A 22661-nucleotide genomic window follows, 5' to 3' on the forward strand; every position below is an offset into this window, starting at 1 on the left:
CCGAGAATCAGACTCTGAACACTCAAGCACAGAGCCAAGAAAGGATGCAGTGCCAAGGGCAAAGTAAAGATGGGAGTTGATTGGGATCCCCTTCTTTTTACAATTTCAAGAGCAGGGGGATTCTGGAGGGTGCTTTCTGATCCCCAAAGTGACTTTTCCAGGAGACTAGCTCTGCCTCCCATCAGGGCACTTACCATGGCAGTCTCTGGAGGTCCATCTTCAGGCTTTTGATACACCTGAAAAGGCTTCAAAGAAAGCCAGCCCTCCTATTAAGCACCATTGCAAATCTAGCTCTGCAATCTTTGAGAGAAATCTGTGGAGGATAATAGTGGAGGTGACTCTTCATCATGTGCTCAGTGCAGTGTGCATCATTTTAGTACAACTCAACTTGAAGTGGTGAGTGGACTGCTAGCTGCCTCGCTTTTGATGCCAAGGATCTTTGCACTAGTATCTTTCAGCTTGGAGTTAAATGGGTTTGGAGAGAGAAGCTTCTTCCGCTCCTCGATGCCATTTGACTCTGAAGCCCCATGAGCTGATTTTCAGCACCGAGAGGCAGTTGACTCATGGTTCAACACCCATTCAGGTTTCACTTCCAATCTTTGTTGAAAGTGAGTCTGAGCAGTCATGAGTATCTACTTATAGGTCAGAGGGGCTCAGGGCTGAAGAGGAATATTCACCTGATCTCTCCTCTAACTTTGCATCTTCACAAGAGGATTTTTCCTTCTTAGATTTTGTTCAGGTTATGGCCAAGTTCATGCCAATTTAGTTGAAGTTTGAAGGAGAATCCTAGGCACATGCTTTTATTCTGCTGTAGCTGGATTCTTCCAAGAGGTTGGTGAAGGTGTCTACCCTTTCTAGAAGGATGTATATAGAATGTGGGAAACCCCACACTCTATACTTATAGTTGGCAACAAGGTGAATAGCAAGAAGCATGTTTAGGCAGCTGAATGATTTAGCCGGTCCCAGATGGCATATCAGTCTATGGTAATTGAATCTACCTTGAAAAGGCCCAAGAAGTCTAAGACATATGCCTCGGTGTCCCCTGGGCATGAGTTTAAGATCTTGGACTGTTTTAGAAAGAAACATTATCAAAATGCTACTTAGATCTGTATGGTCCAGCATTTGCATACCATTCTGGAAAGAGTACAGGAATTCACCAACCATCTCCCTTAAGAGGATAAAAGTGAATTTCATTCACTATTAGCTAAAGATAAGGAGTATGAAAAACATCTATTCCACTTGGCTTATGATGTTTTTTAAATGGCATCAAGAGCCTCTGCTATAGCTTTTAGCATCTGGCCTCTGTGAAGACGTGCAGGAAAAGCTCATAGACATAATTTATACAGGAGAAAAACTCTTCTCAGATAAAGGCAAGGAAGCTATGAATCTTAAAGACCAGAGTTCCAGGATTGAAACCTTCTCCACTACCATCTTTCAATTATCTTTTCTTTCGAGGTACTGGAGTCAGGAACCAAAGAAAATCCCTACAGGGTCCAACTTGAATCAAGCCTCAAGTTGTACCATGAAGGTACAAGCTCTCTCACTACTATCCAGTCAAAGCTAGGGACAGGTTTTTGACTGAATCCGGAGACAATAGCAGTACTCCAGTAATCATTCCGAAAGACCTCCTGGAAGGTGGGAGGCTAAGGTTTCATGTAAACCATTACCAGTTGTAAATTCTGACAAATAGATACTTCAGATAGCATCTGAAGAGGACTACAAATTATGCTATTGGAATACCCTCCAAATCATTTCCTCCCTCCCTCATCTCCCAGGAGAAAATAGACTCTAAACAAATGTCAGGAGCTAATGAGGTTGGAAATCTCTTCTGTCATGCATGCTGAAGCATTCAAACCTGTCCCAGCACAGGAGAGAAGATGAGGATTTAACACCAGGTTCTTCTTTTTTCCCAAGAAAACTGGAGGATACCAACCCATCCTAGGCTGAAGAGCTTGAACAAATATCTCATGAGAGAAAAGATCATTACACTAGGGACTTTAAGGCCCCTTCTAAACAATAGAGACTGACTGTCTTCTCTGAATTTGAAAGAAGCATATATTCACAAATGCATTCAACTCTCCGGAAATATTTCTGATTTGTTATAGGGAAATACCACATAATGTCATCATGGCATTCCTATATGAACTGGTTCACATGTTTCCTTACTAGGACAGTTGGCTGGTTGAGGGCACTTCTCAGGCAAAGTCAGAAGAGTCCATGCACAGTGCCATCTGGCGTTGCTAAAGTTTATCATCAACTACCCCAAGCCCATTTTGATCCCAACCCTTCAAATGAAATTCATAAGGGCTCTGTTAGACACAGCTCAAACTGCACCAGAATCTGGGACTTAGTGTTTGCATTGGAAGAAGCGAAGTAAAGTCAGCAGACTCGGTGTGGACCAGACTGAGGATGTTGGATTTTATGGCTTGAATAGTCCATGCCCCCAAGGCCAGTCTCCATATGAAATGCATTAAGGGGTCAATATTCAAAAGGCATTTTGCTGGACAGCATGTAAGTTATCTGGCTCAATGCTCATTTTGAATACTGGGGCACTTCTTTGGCTAAATTGTTTAGCTGGATAAGTCTTCATTCAGCTAAAATTTAGTTGATAATGTGGGGAATTCCTGAGTGGAACTAAGTTATCCGGCTAATTTAGCCAATTTTCAGCTATATCCGGCTAAGTTAGCTGGCTAACATGAGGCCTGCCTTAGAGCAGACCCCTAATAGCCAGATAACTTTAGACTTAATTGGCTGTATTCAAAGGAATAGAGCCAGTTAAGTGGTACAGGGTGTAAAAAAAAAAAAGTGGCATGTGGGCCTACCTCAGCCAATATATTAAAAATGGGCCCTGCTGGCCAATGCACCCCACCCTCCAAATCCTTCCAAAAGCACTTTACAAAAGAAATGTGACAGGAGTCATAGGGTAGCCATCCTCTCTCTATTCCAGCAGCAACATTGAAAGCCACCAAAGATCGTAGTACGAGTATATCACAATCCCGACATGACAGCGGGGTTTCTGTGATACTGGATGGGGGAGAGAGTTAGGTTTAGGATTGGGGTGGTGGGGAGAGGAGAGGAGGGTGATTTTTAAACTATTTGCCAAACTAAGGAAGGGGGAGGCCACCTAGTGACCCCTACCACATTTCTTTTCTAAAAGGTTGGGGATGGGGGGGAGTAGGGTGCATGGCCCGGCTGGGCCCATTTTTCACATATTGGTTATGGTATGAGATTCAGGCTGCATGCCCACACTTCCCTTTTGTTTTGGGGGGTTGTTTGTTTTTTTACACACTGTGCCAGTTAATCAGTTATATTCTTCAGAATATAGCTGGCTAAGCCTAAAGTTATCTAACTAATGTGGCTAGAAGACTTTAAACCTAACCAAGGATATTCAGAAGACAGCTGGCTTAGTTTAAAGTTATCTGGCTAAAGGGGATATTCAGTGGGTTGTTATCCCACTGAATACCCAGGATAACTTATCTGGCTAATGCTACCTGGATAAGTTAACCATTTAGGGATTTTTGAATATTGGTCCCTGAAGTTCCATTGGAACCAAACTAGGAATGCATCAGTGTACCAGTTGAGCTTAGCGCCTCCCTACCTTGGTGGCTCTTCCCTTTTAATCTGGCCAGGGTCATGCCTTTCAAAATTCAGCCTCAATCAATTATCCTAACCACAGATGAATCCAACATGGGTTGGGTTCTACAATCAGGTCTCTCCAGGAAAACAGACTGCACATCAGCCTCCTGGAGTTCAGGGCAATACGTTATGCTCTAAACGTTTTCAGAATTCAGGTGGCCAAGCAAATAGTCCTAGTCTAGACTGATAATCAAGTAGTCAAGTTCTGCCTTAACAAGCAAGGAAGAAGTGGATCTCTTCTCCTGTATTTGGAATTTGTCAGACTGTAGAACTGGGTTACCTCAATCAGGATGACACCAAAAACCACTTATCTGGCAAGTATGTAAAATACACTAGCAGAGAGGTACAATTGGATCCTCATGAATGGTCCCTGAGTCACAGTGCAGCAAATAGAATGTTATTTTGGTGAGGAGCTCCTGAGATAAATCTGTTCACAACAGCTCAGAATAGGAAGGTGCTAGCATTCTGCTTAAGAAGGAGGTCATAAAGCAGACTGTTGTTGAATGCCTTCTCCCACCATCCCATATCCTCCAATACATGTGGCGGCAAAACTCAAAAGATACCAGGCTATTATGATTCTGGCCAAGACAGATTTTGTTTCCAGTCTTGGTTTATCTCTCAGTAATCCAATCAAGTTGGACATTTTTCCAACTTTGACAATGCAAAACCAAAGAATGTTACTTCATCTTAATCTCCAGCGTCTTACTCTCACAGGTTGAATGTTGTGATGGATTTAAAATGCTCCTGTGGTCTCTGTGATAATATTTCTCAAGTACTTCTGGCTTCTAGTAAGGAATTTATCAGAAAATCATAAGATTATAAGTGGAGGAGGTTTACTGTGTGATGAAATGGCAAAACTCTAGATCCTATTTGCTATCCCACACAATAACTGCTTTAATACCTTCTGCGCATCTTAGAGTCTGGCCTCAAAACTAAATCTGTTAGGGTATATGTAAATAGATACAATTGGCACATATCACCATCATGCAGAAGGTAGACCTATTTCTACACAACCTTTTAATTGTAAAATTTATGCAGTACTTGCTTTTATTTGAAGTTTCCCATCAAGCCTCCTGCAGTGTCATGTGACTCCATGTGGTTTTAACACTACTGATGAAAGCTCCTTTTGAGCCTCTGATCTCTTGTCTAAAGTACCTGACCTAGAAAGTTGTTTTTTTGGTTGCAGTCACTTCAGCCCACAGTGTTGGAGATCTTCAAGGCCTTGTAACATATTAAATTTCATCACAACAGGGTGATACTGTACACACATCCTAGGTTTCTGTCTAAAGATGTAGTAGACTTCCTTTTTAATCAAACAATTAGCCTTCCACCATGTTTACCAAGACAGCATTCCAATAAAAATTAACAAGCTCTGCACACCTTAGGCTGAAAGAAAGCAACTGCCTTCGATCTGGACTAAAGATCTTAGAAAGTCCACCCAGCTTTTTGTTTCTTTTCACCCTCACAAGCCTGGGGTTATAGTGTCATAAAGAACTTTAATTGGATAGCAGATTTCATATCTTTCCCTTATGACCAAGCAGCTTTTACCCTTGAAGAGCATATCAAGGTTCATATTGTCAGGGCAATGGCTGCCTCAGTGGCCTATCTCAGAACAACCTCAATAGAAGAGAAACGTAAGGCTGCAAAACAGAGTGCAGGCCAGATATTCAAATCTACTAACTACATACAAACGCTTAACACGACCACATGTTTGGTGGGTCAATTCTCTGGGGACTTTCGGAGTATTAGAGCTCAACTCCAGCTACCCTAGGTCCCATTTTTATGCCTTACATTTGCCTTCCCCCCCCAAAAAAAAAGAATTAAGAAAAAGGGAGTTCTAACCCACCCAAAATGGATTTACTATTTATTGGTAGAGTTATGTAATTTATTGTTTTTCCCATTTTATTTAAAGAAAACATTTAGCTTGGCACTCCCAAATGTGTGAAGAGTGTTCTGCTTGTCTTCAGAGAAAACAAAGTTGCTTACTTTGTAACAGGTGTTCTCTGAAGACAACAGATCACCAGTCACAGAGGCCATGTCTTCTTCTTTCTGGAGTTGAACTTATTAGCTTAATGACAGAACTGAGGCACATTGAATGACTGCAGGAGCATGGGAACTATCATTGTATATTCAAAGATGCTCTCCAAAAAGTCATAGAAAGCTCTGGAAACATCCAAGCAGCACCAAGCAGCAATGACATCTCTCACCTGTATGATTGGTGATCCACTATCTTTAGGAAACACCTATTAGAGGTAAGCAAATTCCTATCCCGCTCCTACCCTCTTTAAGAACCAAAATTATTTAATACAAAGCAATACCCATCATTAACTGTACAGATTATCCCTCGATCTCCTGAGCAGTCTAGCACTGAGAGCTCGGTAGGTTTGGGACCATTGGATTCTGATATTAAAGATGCATTGAGTACCTGTTTTTGCAGTTTGTAATATTTTGTATCCATGGACTGTTCAAATGGTGACCTCTTACTTCAGAATAGAATTATGTAATTTTGTACTCCGGTGCAAATTTTTGTCCTATTCATTAAATTTTAAAATTATTTAATGAGGGAAAGAAATAAAATCATGGTGTTTGAAAGAATGGATCCATAGACCATCTACAAGTCTATTCAGGTGTCTTTCAGGTACCAAAATGTTCTCATTTTAACATCTTACCTCAGCATTAATGGTCCAAGCTAGAGACATGAAAGCAGTAATGCAAGCCATCTTCTACTTCAAGTTAAAAAAAATTCTTCTTCCTTTTTTAGTTTGCCTCTCTGTCCCATTTTCCCCCTTAACACACAGGACACTAACTTAAAATAGCCTCAAAAAGGATGAGAGCATGGCCATGTAAATACAAAATTAATTTAAAAATCAATGTCAGGATTTGTTTTAGAGGAGTGGTCCATCTCTTTAAGAGGATGGATACCTTCATCAGGAGTCCCTTAGGGGTCAATTTTCAAGAAGTGCTTAGAAGTTGATATTTGGGTGGCTGGTAAGCAAGAAAGTTATCCAAGTAACTTTACCAGGATATTCAGTGGAACATAGCTGGATATGTGATCTGCTGAATATACCCAGCTAAAGTGCCCCAGATATCTTTTAGACAACTATTTTTCCAACTAGAATTACCTACCAAAGTTGAGCTAGGGAACGCTGAATATCACAGCGTTTACCAGCTGAGGTTTAACCCTCTCTCCTCATACGCCTCAGCACCTCTTCTGTTTACCTGGCTAAATGTTGTCCGGGTAATGAACTACTTGGACAAAATTTAGCCAGGGAGCAGGGATGGCAATATTTAAATCTCTGGCTTTGTCCAGGTAACTTGAAAAGTTGCCCAGAGAAACTCTTTGAATATCAACCTCTACATTTTAGACCTCTAAATTTAGGGAGACTTTAAGTCCAACCTAGGGCCGTACATTTTTGGCTGAAAATTCTCCTAATTTTAGGAGCCTACATAAGGAGCTGTAATTCATTTGCTTAGATTTAGGAGCCTAAGGTAGATACCCAGTGGAGAAAATCAGTGCCAAGTGTCTAACTTTTTTCCCCCACCCTAACTCTGCCCCTATAGTCACCCAGTTTTTATATTCCTAGTGAGAATACACTCCTAAATTTAGGTGTTCGTCCCTAATTTATTTTCAGATTGGCTGATCTAGGTCTTAAGTCCAAAGGTTAGGCATCTAAACCCTTTGAAAATTGACCTCTTAGCTTCTTTAGGGCACAGATCCCTCCACCAGGGGTCATGCAGCTCCTGAAGAGCACAGATCCCTCCACCATGGATGGCCATTGTCATATACCCAGAATACAGCGCATCCGCTTGGTAAAAGCCATGCCATTATCACCTCTTCCTAGGCAGTCAGTTCAATGCTAGTATGGGCAGACTGTCAGCATGGGGAACAAAATAAGCCTGACTCTTGGTCTCTGCGGATCCTACCTGCTCCCCCACACACCAAACTTCTTGATTACAAAGGAAGTAGTGCAGCACAAGGAAAGAGCAACTGAGGAGACAACATACACTCACCATGTCCCTGGCCTGCCACTACTTTTCACATAGCACTGTGCCCCAAAAAACTGAAACAGACCTCTAGGAGAGGAGGGGGAAATAGAGAAGAGTTGGGGAGGAGATGGAGATGAGCCTAAGGAAAAGGAGGGAAGAGAGAGAAAATGTCAAGGGCAGGGAGAGATGGAGATGAATTTATGGGAGATGGCTGGTTGGAGAGAGAGAGAGAGGAGCTTGAAGGAAAGGAGGGGATGTTGGAGAAGTACCTAAGGGGAGATCAGGAAAAATGGGAGGAGGGAGGAGTGTAGGAACCTGTAGGGGTGAGATCTGGAAGGAGCAGAAGGATAAAGGAGATGATGATGATGGACCATACTATCTTTACCCCTTTTTTTTAAATCCTAAATCTGGCCAAGAGTGTAATGTATGAAATTCAGTCAATTTTTGTTTTCAAGAATGGCCGGACTCAGAATAGGACAACTGTGTGGCTCTTGTTTAAGCAGAACATAGGATATGTTCATTAAAAAAATACCAGAACTGAACTGTCCTATATAAAGCAGAACACCAGGCCTCTCTAGCCAGGGGTCCCTCTTCTCCTTCAGAACACAGATCCCTCTGCCAAAGGTGTAGGAATCGCTTCACCAGCAGTCTCTCACCATTTTAAAGACTTGGATTGCATCCCTTCACCCAGAGTGATACAACTCTTTTAAGAGTCCTTAATCCCTTTGCCAGGGGTCTCTCAGCTCCTTTAGAGCAGAAAGTTCACCAGTCACAAGAGGGCTTTTGGTACTTAAGAATACATAAAATTTCTGATTCTCTGAAGACAGCAGTTCACCAGTCACACAGGTAGGTCACGTGACCTGCTCGGCACCACATGGACATCTATTGCAAAGTTTTCTAGGAAGGCCTAAAGCTTTTTATCCTTCACCTTTCATGTGCAGAAGGTCACATGGCCACAGGTCTGCTCCTCCCTCCGTTCATTTCCCCTTTCCTCCTGCCTCCAGTCCCCCATTCTGTCTCCTCTGCCTACATCTGCACCGTTGCCAGCAGCAATGGAAGAGCTATACATGCATGGCCTTGATTCCATTGGTTTGTCAGCAGACAGGGCCTGGGGATTGCCACCAGCCCAGCTTTTCTTCCATCTATGGTAGCTGCTCCAGGTCTTTGGCTGGCAAGACCTAGTGATCCCCACTAGCCATTTTTCCTCTGCTGCTGGCAGCATCTCCAGATCTTTTGCCGCTGGGTCCCAGGAAACTCAGCAGCCTTGCTCCTCTAGTGCCTATGGCTTCACTTTGTCTGTTTATTACTGCTTGTGACATCAGTAGACAGACAGACAAGCAAAATAAGTGCTTTTTATTTTATAAAATATGCTAAAAGGTTAGCTCCCCAGTAGGGAAACAGTCCTGAATGCATCAAATCATATTTTTACTGCTCTTTCCTGCTGCTCTGATTTAGAGAGCAATCTCCTTGCCTTGTCTCATTGTAAAGACAGAACTGAAGGTAATAGTTAAACAAGAAAATTACAGATGTAAAACAATTTTAAGAAAGTTTTTTCTTCAGTCAATGCATGATTATGTTGTGGAATTTGTTTCCAGAGAACAGAATCATGGCTGGTAGTATAGCTGAATTTAAAAAAAGGTTTGGACAAGTTTCTGGAGAACGGGTCCATTAACAGTTATTAGCCAGATTGACTGGAGTGTCTCCATCACTTACTTCTGGGAGTGAGCAATACAGAAAGGACTTCCAGTAGACCTGGATTGGCCACTGTAGGAGACAAGATGGGAGCACTGGTCTGACCCAGAATGGCACTTCTTATGTTCTTAAGACGTTGGACATGTCAACTTCAGTGGCTTTGTTTTTCATATTCTCTAAATTCCTTTAAAATAGACAATCTTTAAGGAATCTATTTTCAGCTCATTACTATAGCTATATTCCATCAGAAAATAACTTACACAAGTTTGAGATGATCACAAGTTCCGTACGTTATTTACATCTACTGCACAATAATTTGTTTTACCACACAAATTATCACAGTTTAATAAATAGGCCCCCATCACCAGCTAGATTTAGGAAATTTTGAACCTAACCTAACTTTCTAGATTTGTGGCTGAAAATTCTCCTAAGTTAACCTTGATCATTAAATATAAATAAGCTAAGTAACCTCCTAAAAATGTACTTAAGTCTTGAACCTAATCATTTCAAGTTCCCTCCTCCCCCCTCTGTCTCCAGCCTTCTTCCCACCCATCCACCTACAGCACTAGATTCAATAATGAAAGCTGCCCCAGAACTCTGATCCTTCCCCCCTCCCTCTAAACCTAATTCAGAAAAGGAAAGCTGCCCTGGACCTACAATCATCCTGCTCCCCCTAACCTACCCCCCAAAACTTCTGCAAGGAGCTTTCCTTTGAAAATGAGCTTGTAGGTCAGACATGCAAACTGCACCACGGTACTGAATATTACCTTCTAGAGGATTAATTTTGCAAACAATGCTCAGCGCTTCACTTTAGTGCTTACGCCAAATTTTAATTCCCCTGCGTGCATAAAAAACTGGGGTTACACACGTGGCTGGGCCTTGCACGTGCCACACGTTTAACCCCTGTTAGGCTCTGAAGTGCCGGGCCCAGATAAAGGGATGGTCCGGGGCGGGGAGGGTGGGGCTGGAGGCGGCCATTTGCCGCTTTACCGGGGAAGGGACTGCCGGTGCGCGCAAGGTGCTACTGCTCCAACGGAGCAGTAATTAACGAAATAAAATTAAAGGTAGGATAAAGGGTTTAGGGGTGGGGAGGAGAGGAGAGGAGAGGAGAGGGGAAAGGAGGTTAGCATAGGGTTAGGGAAGTTGCCTCCCAGTCCACTCCTTAATTGGAGCAAGAACTGGGGAAGGCCGGGATGCATCGGCGGGCGAAATTTGCTTAAGTCTACCCCCTCTTGCACGCACCGCCCCCCCCCCCCCCCAAACACACACGAATTACAAAATCTGGTGCGCATGTGCGTGCGGCCCTCCGATTTTATGCGCATGATATAAAATCATTGCGTCCATGTGCATCGGCACATGGACTCACACACGCTTATTTAAAAATCTACCGCTTAAGTTTTATGTCCTTAAATTTACACTTTCAGCCACATTTAGGCACAAAGGGGTAGATTTTCAAAGGGTTATGGGCGTAAGATATGTGCGTAACCACCGAAAACCTGCCCCTGCGCGCGCTGAGCCTATCTTGCATAGGCTCGGCGGCGCGCAGAACCCCAGGACGCGCGTATGACCCAAGGCTTCGAAAAAGAGGCGTTCTGGGGGTGGGGCCGTGGGCGGGGCGCCGGTCCGGGGGCATTCCAGGGTGGGGGCGTGGGCGGGGCGCCGCTCCGGGGGCGCTCCGGGGGCAGGGCCGAGGCCTCCTCCGTTGCGGCCCTGCCGAGGGATGGCACGCTGGCAGCTAGAGGCAGGCGTAACTTCGACGATAAAGGTCGGTGGGTTAGGTAGGGGAAGGGAGGGGAAGGTGGGGGGAGGCGGAAGGAAAGTTCCCTCCGAGGCCGCTCCGATTTTGGAGCGATCTTGGAGGGAACGGAGGAAGGCTACGCGGCTCGGTGCACGCAAGTTGCACAATTGTGCACCCCCTTGCGCGCGCCGACCCTGGATTTTATAACATGCTCGCAGCTGCGCGCGCATGTTATAAAATCGGGCGTAGATTTGTTTGTGCCGGGTTGCGCGAACAAATCTACGCCCGCGCATATGTCTAAAAATCTACCCCATAAGTTTTTGACTGAAATTTGGTGCTTGGTGTCTAACTTTGACCCTGTAGCTCGCCTATAGGTGTCAAAATTTGGGAATCAGTTTCCAAATGGGGCTGATTTAGGTGCTGATTTATTAAAGCTTTTTCCTATTCTGTGTCTATGAGGAAAAAAACATTAGTAAATGAGGCTCTAAGTTATGTGCCTAAATCTTTTGAAAATTGCCCCCTTGGAGGACAATTCTGATACTGCCTGTGGGACTGCAGCTCATTTTCAAAGGCAAACTTATTGTGGAGTTTCTATTTGAAAATACAGTTGGCACACGCGAAGTGAAGAGTTTGTGCCGGCATTCTTTGCAGTCCCCTGACCTATCTCCACCCCTGTCTTGTGTGGGGAATAGTACGCATGCTGTTTTACACATTCGAGGGAGGAACGATTTCCAAAATCTGTTTTTACATGGCTAAACATGCCTTTTCCCAAGTAAAAACTTTTAATATTGCCTAATTAAGGGGCAATAATCAAAGTATCCATGGGTACCTATATGCTGATTTTCAAAGGGAAACTCCCCGCAAAACTCCCTCTGAAAATTTGGCTAGCCGTCTTAATCCTGCCCCTTTTTTGTGTGCTGACCAGCATGGATATTTGTACCAACAGCAAAGGGTGTGGGCACAATTTTCATACACCCCATTTCTATATGTAAAACATGGTTTTACCCATTGAAATAGTTCTGAAACTTGTCCTTCCCATGTATTGGCAAATTTCTGGTAGAGTTTTCTTAACTTCTTTGTTATTCTGCTAGCCAGAAAAATGGGATTTTTTTTACTTTACCTGCCACAGGCTTTGGGCAGCCTGTTTTGGCGGTAAAGTTCTCCAGTCATCCAAATTCTTCATTTGATTTCACTGCATCTATCTTTCTCACTGCATCAACAAAGCAGATCAATACCTTCAAGTTCTACCCCAAGTGCAAACAGAAGATGTTCATCATTGACCATCACAAGGTTTGCTACAAATGTTTGAGGTGAGTCCATGATGCCTCTGGCTGCAGTACCTGCACATGGATGTCACCCAGAGCAGCTTGGGCCCAGAAGGTCAAGCTCCTCATGTACTTTGCCATGCAGCTGACTTAGAAAGCTCAAACCACAGACCAAGGAGCCACACAGATCACTGGTGCCAAGGCCATGCGAAAGGAGCCCTTGACCTCTTCATTTTCTTTATGAAAGGATAGGCACAGGAACCAAAACAAGTCTGGCTCCCTCCACTTGAGCCAAGACAAGTGAACACAAAATCTGAAAGGATCAGCAACAAGAGGAGGCTCCAAAGTATCAGCACACCTCCTTGGCCCACGGCTTTGAGAGCATGGAGGTGAAGGAGACTCTGCACCATCCAAAGCAGCTACACCTAGATGTGAGCATAGCCTCTTTTGCTAAAGTGTTGCCATGTCAGTCTCCAGAGTTTTAGTCAAGAGCCTTCTAGACTGACGTCTAAAAGCTATGAAAAATGTCAGTTCCGCTACCAGATAGATCGCATAAATGTGATCCGCAATCTTCAAAGCAGAGATGGGTAGGATTGAGGAAATACGTACACAACACATTAAGCATGCCGAAATTCAAGCATCAGAGACTTGGCATGTCAAGTGATCCATCCATAAACCTCTCCTTTGGTAATAAGCATGTTAATCCCACCATAGGTTTGTTACTTGGAGCTTGTTTTGGCACCTTAGTTGAAGCCTGCCCCTCAGCACTGACTGGCTCCAAAGCCAAGGAGATTACTTCTAAGCCTCAAGGAACTTCTGCTCCATGATTGGCATTCTGCTTGATTTCTGTTCAGTATATCCTTTCTGAATCAGAGTCTGAAAATCTTTTGGCTCTGCATACATATCTGAATATTTCTGTTCTGAAAAATATTCTCTGGCCTCCCCTCATGGCCATCTCTGTGCAGGTAGGGAATAAATTCCCCCCTGAAGATCTATGTTTCTCTAATGTTGTTGTTTACAAAATGGCTAAGACAATACTTTTTGAGGTTAAAGGTAGAGGATAAGCCAAGGGCACCTTTTCTCAGCTTTGTCAAATAACCGGATGCCTCTACAGAGTTTGTGGTACCATCCATCTGGTCTCTCTTTCAGGATTTATGGAAGAGGATGTGAGAAACTCCCCACACCAAACGTTTTGTTGATAAGAAGGCAGATACCAAGTATCTGTGTCCAGACAGGCAATGGATTTGATAGGCTTCAGCTGCCATACCAGGGTACGATTGTCAAATCCACTTGAAAAAACACAGGAAATCGAGAACTACACCTCACTTCCCCTGGGATGGTATTCTAAAGTCATGGCTCTTTTCAGGAAGAAGCATTCTCAGAATACTATGCTCACGTCCCACAGAGCATCCTACCTTGTCTGTACGATGTAGTACTTAAACACCATCTTAGAAGAGGCCAGGAAATTCACCCAGTTTTTCTCTCAACAGAATCAGGCAACATTCCTTAGCCAAACAGAGAATGATCAGAAGTGCCAAAAAACGTTTAGTCCATACAACCTATGGTGCTTATGAAATGGTATCAAGAGCCTCTGCTATGAGCATTGCAGACTTGCATGGTGTTGAACTTCAAGAAAGATCTGCAGGAAAGGCTCATTGAAATGCCACATAATGGGTGATAATTTCTTTTGAGATAAGGGGAAGAAGGCAGTGAATCTTATGAAGAACAACTATCTCACACTTAACCACTACTTCAGATCATAACCACTGCCTCTTCTGAACTACCCTCCATATTATGGAGGTTTCACAGCAGACTGCCTTGAAAGCAGTTTTATATTCAGAAGAAATGTTTCACAGGCATCATTCAACCCAGACAACAAGGTTCAAGGCTTCGCTGGCAGAAACAGACAAGCTCTAAGCCCCATATGGCCATCCAGTCAAAACCTGCAATTGATTTTGATGGAACCCGGAGCTGATAGCCAGCGTTCTGATCTCTGTTCCAGTGACCTCCCTGTAGGAGAGAGGCTAAGGTTTTTTCAGAAACTGTTGGCCCATTGTAACCTCAGTAAATTGGGTCCACTGGATAATAAGGGATAATCACAGATTATGTCCATTGGAGATCCCTCCAAATTGCTCTCCCAGAAGTGCTTTAGTACTGAATCAGCACCAGGACCTACTCAGATCAGAAATCTTCTCCCTTCCATACAGCAGCACTGGATTAGAAAGGATGGAGATTTTACTCCTGGTACTTTCTGGTCACCATAAAACCTGGAGCATTTTGGCCCATCCTATATCTAAGGGCCTTGAACAAATTCCTGAAAGAAAAGAAAAGTTCAAGTTGATATCCCTGGGCACCATAATTCCCCTTTTGAACAAAGGAAACTGGTTATGTTCTCAAGATTTACAGAAGGCACATACACACATAGAGGTCCATGTTCTCAAGATTTACAGAAGGAATATACACATAGGGGTAGATTTTATAAATGTACGCCCGCGCGTACTTTTGTTCACACACTAGGCACAAACAAAAGTACGGCGGATTTTATAAGATACGCGCGTAGCCACGCGTATCTTATAAAATCCGGGGTCGGCGTGCACAAAGGGGTGCACCTTGCGCACGCTGAGCCCTGCGCGCACTGCCTATTCCCTCCGAGGCTGCTCCAGGCAGGCATAACTTGCGCGTGCCGATCAGCCGCCGCCGCGCGATTCCATGGCCTGGGAGCAATTTCGGAGGCCTCGGACACGCCCCCGACACGCCCCCCGGAACGCCCTGAACGTCGCGCCACCCCCCTGACACGCCCCCCTAGCAAAACCCCAGGACTTATGCGCGTCGCCGAGCTTGCGTGCGTCGCCGAGCCTATGCAAAATAGGCTTGGCGCACGCAGGGGGGTTTTGAAAGGGTTACGCGCATATCTTATGCGCGTAACCCTTTTAAAATCTACCCCAAAGAGGTCCATGTTCAAAAGATTTATGCAGGTAAAATTGATTGTTTAAAAATATACCCCTAGCGGTCATAATCTGAAACTCCAAGGGGGTAGCCTCAGGAACAGTAACAGGAAATATTTCTGCATGAAAAGGGTGGTGAATACATGGAAGGGTGGTAAAGACCAAAACAGTAATAGAATTCAAAAGAGCTTGGGATAAACCCAGAGGTTCCCTAATGACCAGAAAATGGAAATTAAGAAAAAGGGTAACTTTTTTGTTAACATTAGGTGTAACATTTCTGAATGGGGGTAACCTGCACAAAGCGACAGTTACTACTCTTAACAGAAGGCATGGGGGTGGGAGTAACCCACAGGGAACGGCAGTTACTACCCTAAGCAACTTGCTGGGCAGACTAGATGGCCATTGGGTCTTTATCTGTTATCATATATTATGTTGTTAGGTGCCCAAAAAAACTTGTCTTTGTACAGGCAGACAACCTGAACAAGCAGGAGCGAGATTCATTAACTTGTGTTAGGAGGCTGTCAGGTTGTGGAACTGGACCATCCCTCATGGGCAACCCTATGAGCCCATAGCGTGGTCTTTGTGGATCAGAATGCAGCAAACGGGGAAGTGACGTCATCTGACCAAGATGGCCACTTAGATTCTTTCTCCAGCATTCCCCAAAGCAAAAACTAAATAAACCACTCGGTTCCAACAGTGCAAAAGCTACAATTTCTCCATCATCGAGTCGCCTAACAAGCGAGATCATGTCTACTCGGAAAAAAGCGGTTGATCTACAGCAATTTTCGTTTGATGCTGGTGGATCCTGCTTCACGGCCCTGAGCGAGTCATGTGTGGGTGCAGGCCCGGATGACGCAGAGCACAAACAACAACGTCCAGAGCTGCTTGACTTCGATAATGGAGACGAACCTATTCATAAAAGAGATCTACAACACTGGTTCCAGGACCTGAAGAAAGACATAAAAACTCTGTCGGATGAATTCAGAGATGCTATCGCTACCCTCCGTACCGATATCAAAGAATTGGGACATCGAGTAGATGACAGAGAGGCACAGATGGAAGATCATGAAACTCGGATTATTTCTCTGAACTCAGAAATGGAATCGCTGAAACATCTCCAAGAAGAGACAGCACTGAAGCTCGAAGACATTGAAAATCGCACGCGGCGCAATAATCTGCACATTCAGGGCCTACCGGATGAGCCAGCCTACGCTAACATCCACGAGGTGGTTCAACTCATTTGCCGGGTGCTTTTACAAGCGGCAGAGGAACAGATGGCTGGAAAAGCCTCACAGGTACCCGCGGATATTGTAGTGGAACGGGCTCACAGAGCTTTGGGGGCGGCCCCGAGAAATGCCCCTAGGGACATAGTGCTTTGTATGCACAGCTTTGTGCTTAAAGAAGCTATAATGAAAGCAGCGAGGAAATTAGAATGCAGCAAACAAGATCTTTCTCAAGTGTGGAACATCTGAACTAAGTCTGTTTGTGTTATCCCTGAACAGGAAGGTACAAGTTTTCTTCTTTAGTAAGAGATCAGCAAGCTGACTAGTGGCAGATGTCATCTCCCTTCATTGCAGGACATGTCTTCTGAATACATATTCTCCAGTACCTCTGGTGACCAACACTTTGACAAAATCAGAAAAGATAAGGGAACCATAATATTTATAACTCTCTTTTGGCTAAAACAGATCTGGTTATAGAGAGCAGAAGATCTGAACCACGAATCAAACACAGGTCACTCTAGACTTCACAGTCACTGAGTCACCAGACTGGCCCTGAAGGTTACTTTTTGATGGCAGTCACTTTGACCAACAAAGTGACTTATCCACCTTATACCAGATTTCATTACAATAGGGTAGGGCTGGCAGACAAAGTGGCTTAGTAACAGTATTCTGTTCTGCCGTGCAGGGGACTTGGGTTCAAGTCCTAGGACAGATCCTCTGCTCCCAGGGCTGGGGATACTCAGAGGCAGCATTCAGAGGCCCTGGGCTGAGAGAATCCCAGTCATCACACATTGGCGATAGATGGAGCCAGATAACCAGTGGCTACTTAGCCAGCTAACTGGCGGCTGCTGAATATCCGGCTATTTTCATGGATGCCACATAGCCAGAGAAGTCACTTATATGGCTAAGTAGATAACTGGATGTCTAGTGGGCAAATCGGAACAACGCTTTTTATCTGGCTATCTTAGCCGGATAAGTAGCAATATTTGTATTTATCCAGTTAAGTTAATTGGATAAGTTAGATCTGCCATAGAGCATAGGCCTGGGAGTGTGATGACAAAGTGCACCATTTCCAGGCCCAGATTTAGGCTTGGGCAATGCCTTCAGTGCCACATTTTCATGGAGAATGGAGCGCTGCCATTGCCATCACATCATCTGGCCTGCCACTACACTGCCCTCTAGCAGCAGCAACTCCGTCTACAGGAAGAAAATTCAGTGTGGGGCCTGCCAGCTGTTGTGCACTCACATGGACTGTAGCAGACCCATCCCTTTCATGGGTTTCACTAGTAACAGGAGGCCTGTGCGGCAGGAGAGACAAAGCCACCACAGGGCCTGCGACTGCACAACATCTCACAAGCCCCATGCTGAGCTTGCTTTCTGAAATTGGCGTTGCTGCTGCTACACAGGGCAGATGCCATTGTACAGGACAAATGGCGAGAGAACGCTGAGGTGATGATCTGAGCAGGGGCAATCCCAGGAGGGGCACACCCTCCTCATTTTCAGATTATTTTGGGTAGGAGGTGACACCCTCCTTCACCCCACACCCTTCAGTTATTTCAAGAGTAGACTCTCCCCCTTTTCCTGTTGCCCTTGGGCATCTACATTTGAATCGGACCCAGAGAATTTCTAATTAGATAGCAGATTGCATTTCCTTTTGCTATACCCAGGCAGGCCTGACTTTAGTGGGGCATATTAAGGCCCATAATGTCAGGGTCATGACAATGTTAATTGATTTCTACTGAGGATATTTGCAAGGCTGCAACATGGATTTTAGTCCACATGTTGATATCGCACTACTATTTAGGACACAGCTTTTCAATGGATTAATAGGTTTGAACTGTCTGTTCTCTACGTCCTCCTTTACGAGTAGAACTCAGCTCTGTCTTCCAGTATGTTTGGGTTGTCTTCTTTTTGTAAAAACAGAAAAAGGTGTTTGTTTTCCTAACAAAAACATATTCTTCCATCTGCTGTTGGCTCTGTTAGTGTTCTTTTCCCTATTTGGGTTGAAGACAACCCTTAGTAGAGGAATCTCATTTGTCCGACTAGTGTGAACTGCTTTGTCTTCAGAGAAAGTAAAGTTGCTTCTACATAAGAGTCGTTCTCTAAAGACAGCAGTTCACCAGTCGCACAATCTCCCAATTCCCCTTCTGGAGTTCTCTCTCAGTCAAAACTGTGCTATCTGAACTGAGGGAGCAGCAAGGCCGTGGAATGTATTCCTTCGATTGTGCGGTAAAGACCTTTAGGCCTTTCCAGGAAGCTCAGGAACAGATATCCCTTCGGTGCCAAGTGCAGTCAAGTGACCCACTTGTGTGACTGACTGGTGACTTCTTGTCTTTTGAAAACCTGTCACAGGTCAGCAACTTTGCTGTCTCCAGAAACCAGAGCCAGGTTGGAAATCAAATAACCAAATTGCTGTCCCAGTCTTTTTCCAAACGTGCTTCAGGATGATGAAAAGGAGAAAACTTTGGCTTGAATTTTAACATTGATTTAAAAGCTTTTCCTCTTGTTTTACTATTTAATGTTGTTATAATGAAAAATACCTAAAGAAAAAGTCTGCATTAGCAGTCAACAAAGAACAAGCAAAACAATATATTAAATTAAAAATCAATCTGGCAATATGTGCATTATATATTACTTCTTTTTTTTAGTTAGAAAAAAGGTCACCTGTGAATTAAAAGAGAAAATTTAAATTAAAAAAAATTAACATGTGCAACATTTAAAAATTTAATTTTTTTTAAAAGTTGTTTCTTTGTCCAAGAGCATTCTCTACACGGCTTTGATTTTTTGCTTTCTGTAATTTTTTTGTTTCTTCATGCTAATGTCACCCGGCCAATTTATTGATGTAAGTTGATTGAATTCTGTGGTATTTTTAATTTTTGTTAAAAGAAGAATTAGCAAAAAAATTGACAGTGAGAGAGAGAGACAGAAACAATGAAAAATCAGAAAGTTTTAGGATTATACACACTGTTTTTAACTATTATTTTTGTTTTTATTTCAATTTTAAGCCAGAGATATCTTAGAATCTTTTTTTTGTTTTTCCTTTCTTCTGTTGCTTTGCTTTTTAATTTTTTAATATTAAAAAAAAAAAATTAAATTCTTTTCCACTGTTTTTTTTTATTGTTGGCCCCCTTCTAGTATACTTTTTTAAACATAATACTTTGCATTTAAGAATTTAAAACGTAAATATATTTCTAGATATTAAGAATTAAGCTGTAGTTTTAGCATTAAGAGACCGTATTTCTACGTTTTCTGTGTGATGTACTTTTGTTTGAGAAGGATAGAGCTGAAATGTTTCACTCACTTCTGCTTCTTTTTCTTTCCTTTCTTTCTATGTATTTTTCTCTTTCTCTGTTTTATTAGGAGGCGAATTGATTTTGCCCATAATAACGGAAGATTCCCTAGACTCGCCTCCGATCGCCACCCGCTCACCCTTCGTTCCCCCTCCCCCCACCTACCGACCCTTTCTGACGGTGGTGGAGACCACCAAGGACTCCCTGTCCCCACCCTCCCGCCAGAGCCCTCCCTGCCCAGCTGACCCAGAAGACAGTGACTGTGACGAGGGCATCGAGGCCTCAGGCTATGCCTCGGGCGAGGTCTTTGACTCCAGCCTCCCCCCTACCGATGACGAGGATTTCTACACCAGCTTTCCCCTGGTCACTGAGAGGACCCTTTTGGCCAGGCCAGATGGAGCAGCTAGAAACTCACAGGGGCCCCGCTCAAATGTTAGGACCGGCATGTCCGCTTCATCTGCCCCTGAGCTCTTGACCTCCACTGCCTCCCCTGACCTGATCCGTAACATCCCCGCTGGTAAAATGAACAACCGGGATTCCCTAAAGCCCCATCCAGACCACCACCCGCCCCTCCCTACGTCCTTCGAGCACGACAAGCTGAACAGCAGGCAGAAATACCCTGGTGTAACCTCTTCCCCTAATTTCCACAATTTACCCACAGCTAACCCCACCGAGTCCGGGGAGCGGGACATCCCTGGGGCCGTGGAAGTGATCCGGGAGTCCAGCAGCACCACCGGGATGGTGGTGGGGATTGTGGCGGCCGCAGCTCTCTGCATCCTCATCCTCCTCTATGCCATGTACAAGTACCGCAACCGGGACGAAGGCTCCTACCAGGTGGACCAGAGCCGGAACTACATTAGCAACTCGGCCCAGAGCAATGGTGCCGTTGTGAAGGAAAAGCCAGTAGCGGTGGCCAAAAGTACCGGCAAGAGCAAGAAGAACAAAGACAAGGAGTACTACGTGTGAGAAGCCAGCCAAAGCCAAACCCCATCTCCATCTCCCCCCCCCCCCACTCCCCCACATCCATTACAAACATTCTTCCACTTAATTCCCTAAAAAAAAACAAAAACATTTTCTTATGGTTTTTTTTTTGGGGGGGGGGGGAGGTTTGGCTTTTGGGTCGAAACCCCTTGTAGCAACACGCAGGAAAAAAATGTTTTGAAAAGTCATTGGACATGAACTCAAACTACTGTGAGCGAGGGGAGGGCTGAGTCGCTGAAAGAGACCACGGAGATGCATCATCTCGAACAGACCAAATTTTAAAAACATAAAAAAAGGGAGAAACCCAAATTTCACCAGACCAGATTCAGTCAAATGTTAAAAGCCGGATCTTTTCCCAGTGCTAATTTTGGGATCCCCTCCCCCTCCGAATGGAAATGAGGGGGAATTTCGAGAATGCACAGGACTCCGTGGGGAAATTTCACTTTGGCATCTCCAAACAAATGAAAACTGTTTTGTTTTGGGGGGGGGGGGAGGGATTATTTTTAATTAAACTATTAATATGATGACATAATTGATCAAGAATGGACAGAGCGTGGTGCCCCATCACAGGAGACCTTCCTCGGTATATGCAGAAGAGCCGTGTGGTGTTGGCCAGGGTTTGGTCCGGCTGTGGAAATGGCATCTGCCTGATGATTTACAAAAAAAACAAAAACGTGTTTTACTTAAAATAAAAAAAACAATGGAAAGATGAAGAGGAGAAACTCTTTAGAATGATAGAAAGAGACAGAGGAATATATGAAAAAATAGAGAAATTAACAACAAAACAACCAAACCTTGTTTTTGTGTTACCAGTTTCTTGTTCTCTCTCCCCTTCCCCAGCCTGTATTCCCTCCTTCAAGGTGCTAATTTTCCTGAAATTCTGTCGTCATGTCCTCCCCATCCCCAGCATGTGGCTTTGTTTTTACTTCAGCCATCCCTTAGGAGTGGTGAGGGGGAATCACTGCGCTGTGGGGGCTTCTTAACGGATTCCTGCAGCTGGATTCCCAAATTCATGTTCCCCACTCTGCATCATTCAAGCCCTCTGACAAAGGGCGAGAGAAGACGCCAAGGGCACGCCACACACACTTTTCTGGAAGAGGGAGAAAAAAATGTATTGGTGTGTAAAATATATAGATAGAAATATATATATGCAATATACATATACGATATATATATTTATATCTGTATATATACCGGTAGAGTTTAAAACCCCTACACGCATCGAAGCTGGGAGATACCCATGTGACTCGCTGCGGGTGCGCGCGTATCTCCAACTAAGTGCACAAATCATAAAAAGCAAAAAAGGGGCAGGGCATGGGTGGGCCATGGGCGGGCAGGGTCTGTAAAATGAAGTCAATAAATAGTCATCCGCACAAGCGCGTGCCGGGTTCCCCTACCAGGTAACTTTATTTCTGCTACGGGCGACGTGTAAATCATGTAACAAAAAACAATTGGCTAGTCAGCGGGGTTTTAAGGGTGGGGGGGGGGTAATAGATTAAAAGGGAGACAAGTTAGCTAGGAGGATTACTGGGGTGAACTGGGAACAAGGGCTATTGTCTTGGTCGCGTGGCTACTAAATTTCCCCTCTCTTGCACGTGCATGTCAGTATAAAATCATGCGCACATATACGTGCGTACAGACAATTTTATAACGTGCGTATGTTATAAAATCGCCGCATCCATGTGCGAGCACCGGCAAACGCACACACAAGTGCACTCGTGCACAGGTCTTAGAATGCACCTCTCAGTGTGTGTGTGTGTGTGTACACAGATGCATACATACATTTTTTTTCTTTCTCCAGCTTCTATAAATAATTGTACAATACATATACATTTTCAAAACTTTATACAGAATCAGCCCCATCCCATATGGTTGCTTTGTTTACATAAACAGTGTGTGCACGC

At 44.1% G+C, this 22661-nt stretch overlaps 1 protein-coding gene across 1 annotated transcript in view; it reads left to right on the top strand.

Moving 5' to 3' along the window:
- The window catches only part of NRXN2 (neurexin 2), a 1120399-nt gene extending 1098205 nt beyond the window's left edge, over positions 1-22194 (top strand). The window contains 1 exon segment of the mRNA XM_029612675.1: positions 19847-22194. Coding sequence (XP_029468535.1) covers positions 19847-20742 — 896 coding nt within the window. The 3' untranslated portion in view covers positions 20743-22194.
- Positions 22195-22661: the final 467 nt, after the last annotated feature.

Source organism: Rhinatrema bivittatum, chromosome 8 (genome assembly GCF_901001135.1).
Source record: "Rhinatrema bivittatum chromosome 8, aRhiBiv1.1, whole genome shotgun sequence".
NCBI classification, from domain to species: domain Eukaryota; kingdom Metazoa; phylum Chordata; class Amphibia; order Gymnophiona; family Rhinatrematidae; genus Rhinatrema; species Rhinatrema bivittatum.